This window comes from Ranitomeya imitator, chromosome 4, assembly GCF_032444005.1.
Source record: "Ranitomeya imitator isolate aRanImi1 chromosome 4, aRanImi1.pri, whole genome shotgun sequence".
NCBI classification, from domain to species: domain Eukaryota; kingdom Metazoa; phylum Chordata; class Amphibia; order Anura; family Dendrobatidae; genus Ranitomeya; species Ranitomeya imitator.
Window position 1 is genome coordinate 396,036,416 of NC_091285.1, and position 13,840 is coordinate 396,050,255.

The 13,840-nt window shown below is 43.1% G+C and overlaps 1 protein-coding gene across 4 annotated transcripts in view; it reads left to right on the top strand.

The window, feature by feature from the left end:
- The window catches only part of SFMBT2 (Scm like with four mbt domains 2), a 313,750-nt gene that overhangs the window by 100,818 nt on the left and 199,092 nt on the right, over window positions 1–13,840 (top strand). For all 4 annotated transcript variants that reach the window (XM_069765309.1, XM_069765310.1, XM_069765307.1 and 1 more), the window contains exons 3-4: window positions 3,125–3,219; window positions 4,740–4,980. In XM_069765309.1, coding sequence (XP_069621410.1) covers window positions 3,125–3,219; window positions 4,740–4,980 — 336 coding nt within the window. The remainder of the gene's footprint in view (window positions 1–3,124; window positions 3,220–4,739; window positions 4,981–13,840) is intronic.

Below are 13,840 nucleotides of genomic sequence, written 5' to 3' on the forward strand. Positions count from 1 at the left end.
GTGTGTTAAATGTGCATTAATACGCTCTCCTACTCTCCTTCTGCGCCGTTCTGCTCCTCTTCTCAGTGATGTCACCGCTCTGCAGACTCTATGGATAACCCTGCACTATGCGTGACCCGGAAGTGGCATTTATAATGTAATTCTGTGGAGCCTCTTTCTGACGCTCCGTAGACTTGCGTGGTAGAAACAACTTCCTGGACAATGTGACCCGGAGAGTCTGCAGAACGGTGTCATCACTGAGAAGATGAGAAGATGAGAAGAGGAGCATAATGGTGCTGGATCTGGTATCCAGCACCATTATGCTCCTCTTCTCATCTTCTCAGTGATGTCACCGCTCTGCAGACTCTCCGGGTCACATTGTCCAGGCAGCAGTTGATGAATGCATTCTCACACTACACTACAAACACATATACACTTGTTTTTTGAAAAAAAATCTTCATGGGAGGGCTTCTTAAACCTACAGTACACAGTTGCGGCTCAGATACTTCCAGCAATTCACAGTGAATGTACTGGGCAGTGATGCTACTGGGACTGGAGTTTTGCCTGAACCATCATCAGTGGGTGTCAGCTACATATTACAGCTGATATCCTGCTGCATCGTCGGATTGTAGAAGCTGCCAATCCCAGGAGATTAACACCTTAGATGCATTAATGTGAAGCGACTGCAATATCTTACTGGTAAGACTGAGGAAAGAGAACCATCCCCCTTCAAACGATTGTGGAGCACCAGTGGGTTGCTAATCAAAGCCTCCTACTAGGAGCTGCCTGAAGCCTAATAGTCCTATTAGTCGGCCTCTCAGTGCAACACTGAAAAGCTAAATCCACTGCAATACAGAAATATAATTTATGATATAATCCAGAAGTCCAGAAAATAACAGTTTTATTTGGCAATTATGTTCACAAGAAAAGACGGGTGATCGCGGCCTAAAGGAACTACTAAACTGTGTAAATGATAAGCAAGTGTTACTATTTACAGATGTTTGTAAATGATTTAGCTAGAGATAAAGTTTATGAGAATAATAAATCAGCTAAGGTCAAGTGGAAAAGAAATCCGAGATTATTACGATAAGCCAAAAGTGACTGAACTGTATAATCAAGGTTTTCTGTGGGAATATGGATAGTCATTGTCTTTCCTGTCCTTTGCTGGAGGGACTGGGTCGGTGGTGATTTATTCCGTGCCTGCTGTTGTACTCACAGATTTTCTCCCATTAGCCCATCCCATCCATTCTTGCACTCTCTTTACTAAAGAGACTATTTGGATAATAATTTAAGGTAAAATACATATTAATATTATTCATTCTTATGTAAATTGTTGCCTTAAGAACATTAGCATTTCCCTACAAATATTTGCATAATTGTACAATTAATGACAGAAGCTACACGAGTTCTCATCAGAAAAGTATTGTAGTTATCACTTCATCATTACACACAGATAAAGTAATAGAACTGTTGTGGAAATCTCATTTATGCTGCATAATTGAAATATAATGGAGTTATTCCAGCACTGGAATTAGTCTTTGTAGAAACAATTATCCCTCAGATGCTTCTTCTAAGCCGCGTTAATGTACATTTATATCCCACCACAAATTGTATTATGTTATTACCACATGGAAATGGGATGAAGGATTGGATTTTTAATGAAACCAAATCTCCCATTTCAATTTGGATGTAATAAATATTACAACACTGATTAGATTGTGTGTTAGTATCAAGGTAAATTGATTGCTGTTAACAGAAAATTATGTAGAAAATCAGCTTTGTAGTGCATTTCTTCAATCTACCAAAAGCGCTCTAAAATCTACGTGTAGAGGTAATCCTATGCGTAGTTGTTTTAAAGAGGTTGTCCTATACTCTAATATTGATGGCCTATCATTAGGATAAGATATCAGTGTCTGATCGGTAGGAGGCGACATCTGGCACCACTTCTGATCAGCTGTTTCCGGTATCGTTGCGGCCAGAACTGCTCAATTACGGAGATGCACATTGCAACTCTTTTGACAATATAGTGGCTGCGACCGGGTACTGCACATCCACCCCCTATTCCAATCAATAGGGGGGAATGCGCAGTTCCCGACTGTGACCAATATCTTGTTGACTGTGCTGCACGGTGCAACTCTGTAGCTGAGCAATACCGGCCAACACCGACAACAGCTGATTGGCAGGTGTGCAGGATGTCGCACCTCCACTGATCAGACATTGATATCTTATCCTAAGGATAGGCCATTACAGGAAATGGATTATATGTTAAGTGAAATTTAATCAACAAATATTTCTAATGTTCAGAAGAAAGTTTCCAATTTTTGAAATGTACATTGCACAAATTGCCACATTCCAAGCCCTTATCATAAAGTCACAAGAGTTACAGACATTATTTGCACAATCCCAAATTCTGTGAATGAAAGAAAAAAAGAGAGGCTTCAAATGACAATTAGTACCAAAGAATATATCAATACTGGTCACAGAAATAGTGCTAATGGAATCTATACTAGAGTGCAGTCTAGCGTTTTCCACGCACTCATTTACTTGCATGGCAGAGTGCAAGCTAAATATCGGATACAACTTGGGCATAGTGCTATCTTTTCCTCTGACCGATTCGTTCTGAGGGAAAAATTGGATATGTGCACAGCCCCATAGAATAACATTGATCCGAGTACGATCCAATAGGTTGTCAGATTGCCCTCGGACCAAAAATACGGTCATGTGTACAAGTCCTTAGAGGGTCTGGTTTAGATTTCTCATGATACCATATAATTCCGTTGCTGGTGTTTAATAACTTGAGGAACAATAACAAAAAACCTAATGAATTAAACTCAACAGATAGAAAATTCTCATGGACAATAGCTAATACCCGTATACATTATATACAAATATTTCCCAATGATTACTTTATGTATAGGTGATACAAGGCGCATTCCCTTAATTGTGAAAATTCTGTCCGTCTCACCAATATCGATGATAGAGAGTTGGTTCAGTGTGACAATTTATCTCCTAATTTCTGATGAGATGACAGTAGAGCCAGCTGGCACATGAATCAGTCTCTAGACGCCAACTATAATTCCAGTGTGGGTGAAGTTACTCTTTAATGTTACATGAGGAATCTAATTGTCTCTTCTTCTATCCGTAGATGATGGCTCCAGTGTTGAAGACACAGATTTCAGTTGGGATGAGTATCTGGAGGAATCGGCATCTGTTGCTGCACCTCATACTTCTTTTAGACATGTATGTATTGCTGATGTCTGGGATTAGCCAAACCCTGAACTAAATACCATGTGAGGAAAGCTCCAGCTAACACCTGGGATCTGGTGTCACATAGCAGATCAGACATCAAAGCCGTTAAGCTCATCTCGAAATTCAAGTGAATCTTTGGTTAGACAAGTTGTTTTTCGAGATTTTTCATAGAATTTACACTTCCACGTGTAAAATTCTGATGACTTCATACTGCAGAGCAATGTTTCTCTGTGCCTATCAGTTACAGTACGTCTTCCTTCCATTGACTTCTAATATGAAGAAAGCAAATCTTAAAAGATTGATGATAAGCATATGATTTCCAGGGTTATAGCTGATAAGACCACCACTAATTCAGAGGACCGTGGTCGTCTGTGTGAATGAAGTGTTAGTGAGTATGTGTCAATACTCTACCTTTAACTATCCGTAACTCTCATAGACAGTTAAAGGGTTTTCCACTACTGGGACAACCCCTTCTCAATTGCTATATTCCACCATAGAAAATAACAGCCTATATTCACCTCTGGTGCTGGCGCTATTCCAGTGACATCGGCGCCGGGTCTCATAACACATGACATTATTGTGTCACGGGATCACTGCTGGAGATCACGCTAATGTGCCACTTCACTCACACTTCCGTCAGACGTGTCTGACATGAGTATGTCAGCGAGCACAGGCATGTCTCACTTCTTCCGGGTGTCAGTTTTAGTGACTGGCTGCAGCAGGGCTCATGTAGCATAAAACATCTTGCAAGCCCTCGTAGAGCCCTCGTGTTTAAATTGTGTAATAATAATAATTGTTGTTATTATTACTACTACATAATTTAAGCATGTTTGTATATACAGTGGCGTGTTATTATTATTTCTTGTTTTATAAGATTTACTTTTATAGTATAGACTGAATTTTTTTATTTTTGACAATGATGTTATTTTTTTTTCCTGAAAGTTAAGAAAAATATACAAATTCTGACGCCCAGTTCACTTTTAGAGTCACATGATATCATATAGCCATGGAATTCAATGGCTTTGTGTGTTCCATGGGCGGACTATGTTTGCATACCATCGCTATTTTTAGACAGTGACCTGGGACTATGTTCTTAAGTGTCTCATTTTGTATGCTTAGTTGATATTAGCAGAGGAAAACATTTAAAGGCGTTTTAATGTAAAATTAGAAGAAACAAGTTTAATTTTCCAGGTATGACTTCACCCTTTATTCTTATTTTATGTAACCCTGTAAAATTTTGGAAAATCTCTTCTGCACCAATCAAATGGCATAAATTCAAAAGAAACATTAAGAAGACATTGTAATGTACTAAAGCTGATTAGAAATGGAAAATAGCACCATGACTAGATAATAGAGCATAAAATGCACTTCTTTTCTTGTACAATGTCTTATACAACGGCTGAATACATTGTTTGCTTTAATTTTTGGTATTACTTTAGATATATGTTCATAAAAACTTAATTGTTTCATGTAGTGTGGTATGATCCATCTCATTTCTTATCATTTACAAGGTGGAAATTAGTCTTCAAAGCAGCTTCCAACCAGGAATGAAACTGGAGGTGGCCAATAAGAGTAACCCAGATACTTATTGGGTGGCTACTATCATTACAACTTGTGGCCAGCTATTGCTGCTGAGATATTGTGGCTATGGAGAGGACAGAAAAGCCGACTTCTGGTGTGATGTTATGACAGCAGACTTGCATCCTGTTGGTTGGTGTACACAAAACAACAAAGTCCTAATGCCACCTGATGGTAAGATCTACATCTATCTATCTGAAAATATTTCATATGATGCTATTAAAAAATATTCAAGTTATTATTTTTAAATGTATTAAAGGGCTTGTCTGGATGCAACATATTGATGGCCTGTACATAGGATAGGACATTAATATCACTTCAAATCAAAAGTGTTTACATCCGGCTGCTTCTACAACAATTAACAGCTGATCAGTGGGGGTGCCAGATGTTGGATCGCCACTGATCTGATATTGTTGATCTATCCTATCGGTCTCCCTCTCACCAAACTTTCTCCTCTCCAATCCATCTTGAATGCAGCTGCCAGGGTCATATTTCTGTCCAGACGCTTCACCGATGCCTCCATCTTGTGCCAGTCATTACACTGGCTACCCATTCGCTACAGAGTCCAGTATAAACTTGTCTCTCTCACCCACAAAGCTCTCCGCAGTTCTGCACCGCCTTATATCTCCTCTCTCATCTCCGTCTATCGCTCTACACGTGCCCTCCTTTCTACAAATGACCTAAGACTAACATCCCCTGTAATCCGAACCTCGCATCTCCGTCTCCAAGACTTCTCTTGTGCTGCGCCAGCTCTCTGGAATGCACTTCCCCAGATGATCAGACTGATACCTAGCCCTGACCAATTTAAGCACGCTTTAAAAACCCATCTCTTCAAAGAAGCCTACCACATCAACTACTCAGTAAACTAACTTTGCCCTGTTCCCTCCTTCCAAACATTATTCTTAATCTGCACCCTGCTATTCATCTGTCTCCACACCCTCCATGCACACGATAGCTGCACTTGATACTTGACTATTGCACTCAAACACATGGGCTGATGACTGGATCACGCAGCTTCATATGAAAATCCCTATTTATTATAATTGCCAGACCTGAAATAACAAGCACTTTTCACCTATTGTGTCCCCCCATTTCCTTGTAGATTGTAAGCTTGCGAGCAGGGACCTCACTCCTAATGTCACTGTTTAAATTGTCTTTACTTGTATTGAATTTATTGTCTGTACAAGTCCTCGCTTAATTGTAAAGTGCTGCGGAATATGTTGGCGCTATATAAATAAAAATTATTATTATCTTATGAATGTAATTATCGGACAGCCCCTTTAACTGTATTATCTACAAAAGTCGTGTAGTTAGTTGATATTAGGACACTGAAAACTTCTGAAAGTATTGTGCTGCACCCATAGTCATACCGATAACATAAAAATGATTACGATAACTTCCTGCTTTGGTTCCATGAGGACGATGAATTCCCCTTATAGTTCTCTGGTGTGAAAGTTAAAATGTATTGTATAAGAGCTGCTAGAATCATAGAAAAAAGTCTTCAAAGTTTAATTCACTGCATTCTTGGTGTTATAGTATTATTTTAGAATTTCTGATACATTTTAGGCTAAAACATTATTGGGTTCTTGTATCTGACTTTATGACTAGTTTTCATTTACTGCAAAAGAACAAAGAACATTTTTATTTGTGCTCATTTGTCACAGCTTACTGATAAACATTTAGCAACACTTTTTATTCATTCATTCATTTGTTTATTCATTAATTCTAGATTTGTACACACACATAATGTTTTGTTGTAGGAACTGGTAGCCAAAGCGAGTCCCAAATGTTTGTATGATTGACTATATAAATATCATACCCAGTAAACATGAAAATATATTGGCTATCTTTGGCACCAAAGTAAGTTTTCTTTTCCTTCTTCTATATCTATGACTAATGGGGTTTTCCTTCACCTTTATGAATTATTGGCATAAGGAGTTTGATTGAGGCAGCGGTCACACAGCGATCAGACAATTATCTTCTATGATGTTGATTTTTAGTAAAACCACTATGAGTGTTCACAGACAGGAGAAATGTTGTTCAAAAAAGTAAAGTATGGAAAAAAACCTTTTTTTTGTTCATATAAATATTAGTTAACCCTATAATTAAAAAGATACCTAAACTGCATATTCTTCTAGCGTACAATTACGCTCAGGTTTATGCTTAAAAATGTATCTTTAAGTAATCTAAAACTGCATGCCAAAAATACACACTTTCACAAATGTTTGGCACATAATAAAAGTTATATTTCAAGGATAAGCTACTATATGTATTATGAACAAATATGGTTTCAATCTAAAAAATGCATTGAATATACTATCATAAAGTCATTACATTATTAACATCCCATTAAAATTGTCGACATCCACCGAGAAAAATCTAACATCACTGGTCGTCTATTTCAACAATTGTTTTTGGAACCCCCAGCTAATTTGAGGAGCTTCCAAGTGACCAGATATATACAGTAGCTTTTCTGTTATATGGACTGCATAAGTAGGGTCTGTGCATTTTGGCAATAAGTGTTAAAAATCCCAAATCCTGCTGATGGGTAGCACTATTAATAGGCTCATTGATTTTGTTACTTTACTAGAGTGCACAGCTTTGGGGGAACAATAGGTGGGTTCAGTGGTGGAACTTATCACAGATTTTCTTATATCCTTTGGGAAGAAATAAAGCAATTCTAAAACAATGTTATCAAGGTGCTGTTTCTCCATTTACAGATAAAGTTCTGTCTTATATATATACCGTAAGCAGGGGCGTAACAACTGCGGTCGCAGGGGTCGCGACTGCGACGGGGCCCACAGTGTTTTCAGGGCCCGCCCAGTCCAGCAAACAAGTAGCAGGGGAAGGAGACAAGTCACGCACGCATCCTGCTGGCCACGCCCACAGCTTCCCCAGACTTTCAGCAGTGTGCGGCGAGTGGGCGTGTCCGTGAAGGACATGTGACCTAGCAGAAGGGCTGTGCGTGTCACTGACTGAAGCTGGAGAGATGGCAGGCATTAGCTGGTAAGTGATGTGCTGCTTACACCTGACACACACACACACACACACACCTACCTGTTCTATGCGCACAGGACCTGTGATGAGGTCACAGGAGGGGAAGAGTCAGGGGTTACATGATCAGTGGCCTCAGTGTGTGCACTATGCAGGACTCTGCTGTGCTTGATTGTCATGGTGCTGAATGAGGGGATGTTTATGTAACAGAGCCGTGTGTGTACAAGGTGTACAGAGCGGAGCCGTGTATGTATGTAGTGGAGCAAGGTGTACGGAGCGGAGTCAGGTGTGTACAAAGCTGAGCCGTGGGTGAAAGAGGTGAGCGGATTCGTGTATGTATGGGGTGTATGGAGCGGAGCCGCGTGTGTAAGAGGTGTATGGAGCGGAGCCGCGTGTGTAAGAGGTGTATGGAGCGGAGCCGCGTGTGTACAAGGTGTAAGGAGTGGAGCCGCGTGTGTACAAGGTGTACGGTGCAGAGCCGCGTGTGTACAAGGTGTAAAGAGCGCAGCCGCATGTGTACAAGGTGTAGGGAGCGGAGCCGCGTGTGTACAAGGTGTAGGGAGCGGAGCCACGTGTGTACAAGGTGTAGGGAGCGGAGCCGCGTGTGTACAAGGTGTACGGAGTTCTCGGAGCGAAGCCGTGTGTTCAAGGTGTAGGGATCGGAGCCGCGTGTGTACAAGGTGTAAGGAGTGGAGCCGCGTGTGTACAAGGTGTACGGTGCAGAGCCGCGTGTGTACAAGGTGTAAAGAGCGCAGCCGCATGTGTACAAGGTGTAGGGATCGGAGCCGCGTGTGTACGAGGTGTACGGAGCAGAGCCACGTGTGTACAAGGTGTACAGAGCAGAGCCGCGTGTGTACAAGGTGTAAAGAGCGCAGCCGCATGTGTACAAGGTGTAGGGATCGGAGCCGCGTGTGTACAAGGTGTACGGAGCGGAGCCGTGTGTGTACGGGTTCTCGGAGCGAAGCCGTGTGTGTACGTGCTGTGGGCAGAGCCCAGCATGTGCACTGTGGGGGAGTATTGCGTGTACTTGCCAGTGTCAGAATGTGCAGTGCGTATGCTCCAGAGCCAACCAGTACACCCAATACACCCCCACACTGCACAGGTCTGGAAATGACGCACTGCAGCGTCATACCAGGAAGAAACAGCACACAGAGTTCAAACGCCGGGAGTGCGCTTGGAATTAGAGCGAGGGAGGACATATTACTATAGGGACATGTTAGTTATAAAATCATTTTTCTCAGCGAGTACAGGGCAGTATTAGGTCAGACTACACAACATTGCAACACGACTATAGTGTGCGAAATGAATAGGGAAAATGTGAATTTCGGTGGGAAATATTTTGGCGCGGGGGGGCCCCATTTGAAAGTTCGCATCGGGGCCCCTCACTTTGTAGTTACGCCACTGACCGTAAGTATAAGCTTTCAGGCTTCTTTTATGAAGAGGCTCTCAGTAAATCACAGAAAATATGAACACTTTATCTCACATAATCCAACCAGATCTAATGTTCTTCTAATACTAAATTAGAGGTGTGTATATTGAAAATAGACAAGTCTGGAGAAAGAGATTGACATAGAAAATTAATTATAAAATTGTACAATAGTGAAATAAATAAATTTAACTTGTGACTTCCTTTGTGATGGCGTAACTGAAACCAGTATGAAGTAGAAAACCAGTGAAATGTTATGTAGGGCTTATTAAACATGGACCCGGCTCGGATCAGAAGATCACCGGATCGCCCAGTCTGCTGACTTGAGCTGACCTTTTCATATATGCCTAAAGGTACCGTCACAAAGCGACGCTGCAGCGATACCGACAACGATCCGGATCGCTGCAGCGTCGCTGTTTGGTCGCTGGAGAGCTGTCACACAGACAGCTCTCCAGCGACCAACGATGCCGGTAACCAGGGTAAACATCGGGTTACTAAGCGCAGGGCTGCGCTTAGTAACCCGATGTTTACCCTGGTTACCATCGTTAAAGTAAAAAAAACAAACGCTACATACTTACCTACCGCTGTCTGTCCTCGGCTCTCTGCTTCTCTGCCCTGTGTGGGCACAGCGGCCGGAAAGCAGAGCAGTGACGTCACCGCTCTGCTTTCCGGCTGCCTGGCGCTCACAGCCAGAGCAGAGAAGCAGAGCGCCGAGGACAGACAGCGGTAGGTAAGTATGTAGCGTTTGTTTTTTTTACTTTAACGATGGTAACCAGGGTAAACATCAGGTTACTAAGCGCGGCCCTGCGCTTAGTAACCCGATGTTTACCCTGGTTACCAGCGAAGACATCGTGTGTCACACACACCGATTCAGCGATGTCAGCGGGAGAGCCAGCGACGAAATAAAGTTCTGGCCTTTCTTCCCCGACCAGCGACATCACAGCAGGGGCCTGATCGCTGCTGCGTGTCACACTGGACGATATCGCTAGCCAGGACGCTGCAACGTCACGGATCGCTAGCGATATCGTCTAGTGTGACGGTACCTTAAGATGCAGTTTGTTAAGGTCAAAAGCCTTGACGGTTGGACCACGTCTTCTGACTTGAGCTTGGCCCTTGAACATGGACCATGTGAAAACCAACCTAATGTTGGAGCATTTTTCCAGTATTTTCTTCTGCCAAAGCAGATACACGAGCGTCATAGTAGTTATGTGATTGCGTGATAACCTGATCACAACATGATGAAAACATTTTCAGCAAACATCTGACATATAAATATAATCTTGTGCTAAACCAATGAGATTACAAAATGTACTTTATTTTTGTGTAGGTGTGCTACCAACTATGCATTTTAGTTAGTCATCTGCCTCCACAGGTCTATACTATAGGGCAGGCAACCAGAAACAGAATTTTGTTTCCCATGTGGTTTGCACAGAATAATGGATTAATGAAAAATTATGTACCTTTTTTCCGCTTTGTAAGACACACTTTTTCCCCAAAAAGTTTTTGGGGGAAATAGGGGATGCATCTTAAAATGTGGACATACCTTATCGGTGCTGCCGCTGCGGGTGTCCGATGCTTGCCGCCAAACTATCCCCGATGCTGCCGTGTGCTGCTGCTGCCACCGCGCTGTGTCCCCGGTGCTGCCGTGTGCTGCTGCCACCGCGCTGTGTCACTGGTGCTTGCTGCCGCTCTCTGTCCAGTGCTGCATGGGGGGGGATCTGCAGTTCCATCCATGCTTTCCTGTGCGATGGATTCTTTCCAGGAAAATGGCCGCCGGTAGGTCTCGGGAGATGAGATCTCAGTGCTGAAATCTCATCTCCCGAGATCTTGTTGCCGAGATCTCCATCTGCGCATGCGCCAACTCCCGGCAGCCATTTTCATGGAAGGATTCCACCACACAGGAAAGCATGGATGGAACTGCAGAGCTCCCCCATGCAGCACGGGACAGAGAGCGACGGCAGCACCCAGCAGCATTGGACAGAACATGGCGTCAAGCATCGGGGACACAGCACGGCAGCATCACCCGGTAAAAGAGCGCGGCAGCAAGCATCAGGGATACAATGCGGCAGCAGCACCCAGTAAAAGAGTGTGGCAGCAAGCATCGGGGAAACAGCATGGTGGCAGCACCCGGCAGCAAGGGACAGAGTGTGATGGCAAGCTTCGGGGACACAGCATGATGGCAGCATGGGACAGAGTGCGATGGCAACACCCACCTCCTCCAGCAGCAACGCTGAGACCTCGCTTCACCACAGCCACCACCTCGGTAAGAAATAAGATGCATGGATTATAAGAAGCAACACCATTTTATTAAAAAAGTTTTTTCCTATTTTTCTCCTCAAAATTTGGGGTGCGTCTTATAATCCGGAGCATCTTATAAAGCGAAAAATACGGTAATTTCCCATTCCAGGAGATGCTGAATGTGGATTCTGTCAGCTGCTGTACAAACTTCAGTCCATCTTATCATCTGCAGGAACAGCTTCTTCAGAACCACATATTCCATATTCCTGACATGAGTTTTAATTTGAAGTTTCACTTTGGGCACTTTCTAAAGATTAGGTTCATAAACCCTACCCTTCAGGTAACGCCACAGAAAAAGGTTGTAATTGTAAAGGCCACAACTATAAGTTCTTCTGTGAATACCACACAAATTAAGTAGAGGGATTTAACAATGTATGGTAAATTGCACTGGCACAGGGTGGCGGCATCAGTGCAGTGGTTGGACATAATTTTGGCTGCTGCATTCATGATAGATTGGAGAGGGGAGAATTTAGTAAGAGAAAGACCGATTAGTTGAGAGTTTTCTTTGTGCTAGTACTTACAATACGGTGAACTAACATCTCCAGTTAGATTCAATCATGGTTCATTAAACATGATGAATGTCCATACATTTACATAATGGCTTTCTGCAGTCTTAACTTGAACAGCTGAACTCCGGTAAAGTTGGCACATCGGCATGGAGTTCTGCTGCGTTCGCCTGCTGGGATCACTTTTATGTTGAATTCTTCTGACTTTTCATAATCTACTATATAATTATCTAAGGGTCACTTCCGTCTGGCTGTCTGTCTGTCACAGATATTAATTGGTCGCGGCCTCTGTCTATCATGGAAATCCAAGTCGCTGATTGGTCGTGGCTGTTTTGCCGCGACCAATCAGCGACGGGCACAGTCCGGCGGCAACATGGCCGCTCCTTCCCCGCAGTCAGTGCCCCCGCCATACTCCCCTCCAGTCACCGCTCACACAGGGTTAATGGCAGCGTTAACTGACCGAGCTATGCCGCGGTGTAACGCACTCGGATAACGCTGCTATTAACCCTGTGTGACCAGCCTATGCGGCATCAATAGTAAAAAGATCTAATGTTAAAAATAATTAAAAAAAATAAAAAATCGTTATATACTCACCGTCCATCGGCCCCTCGGATCCACAACAGGCCTTTCCCGCTCGTGACGCTCCGGTAACCGGTCCATGCTGCGATCTCGTGAGATGATGACGTAGCGGTCTCGCGAGACCGTTAAGTCATCATCTCGCGAGACCGCAATGCACTCTTCAGACTGGAGCGCGCAAGGACTCAGCGTCGGTAACCACTTCGCTTGGATCCGAGGGCTCCGGAAGGTGAGTATATAACTATTTTTTATTTTAATTCTTTTTTTTTAACAGGTATATGATGCCCACATTGCTATATACTATGTGGGCTGGGCAATATACTACATGGGCTGTGCAAAATACTACATGGGCTGTGCTTTATACTACGTGACTGGCCAATATACTATGTGACTGGCCAATATACTACGTGGCTGCGCAATATACTACGTGGCTGGGCAATATACTATGTGGCTGGACAATATACTACGTCGCTGGGCAATATACTACATGGGCTGTGCTTTATACTACGTGGACTGTGCAATATGTAGTATATTGCCCAGTCACGTAGTATATTGCCCAGTCACGTAGTATATTGCCCAGCCACGTAGTATATTGCCCAGTGACGTACTATATTGCCCAGCTACATAGTATATTGCCCAGCTACGTAGTATATTGCCCAGTGATGTAGTATATTGCCCAGTGATGTAGTATATTGGCCAGCTACGTACTATATTGCCCAGTGAGGTAGTATATTGCACAGCCACGTAGTATATTGCCCAGCCACGTAGTATATTGCCAGCCACGTAGTATATTGCCTAGTCACGTAGTATATTGCCCAGTCACGTAGTATATTGCCCAGCCACATATTATATTGCCCAGTGATTTACTATATTGCCCAGCTACATAGTATATTGCCCAGCTATGTAGTATATTGCCCAGTGACGTAGTATATTGCCCAGTGACGTAGTATATTGCCCAGTGATGTAGTATATTGCCCAGCTACATAGTATATTGCCCAGTGATGTAGTATATTGCCCAGCCATGTAGTATATTGCCCAGCCATGTAGTATATTGCCCAGTCACGTAGTATATTGCCCAGCCACGTAGTATATTGCCCAGTCATGTAGTATATTGCCCAGTCACGTAGTATATTGCCCAGTAACCTAGTATATTGCCCAGTGACGTACTATATTCCCAAGCTACGTAGTATATTGCCCAGTGACGTAGTATATTGCCCAGTGACGTAGTATATTG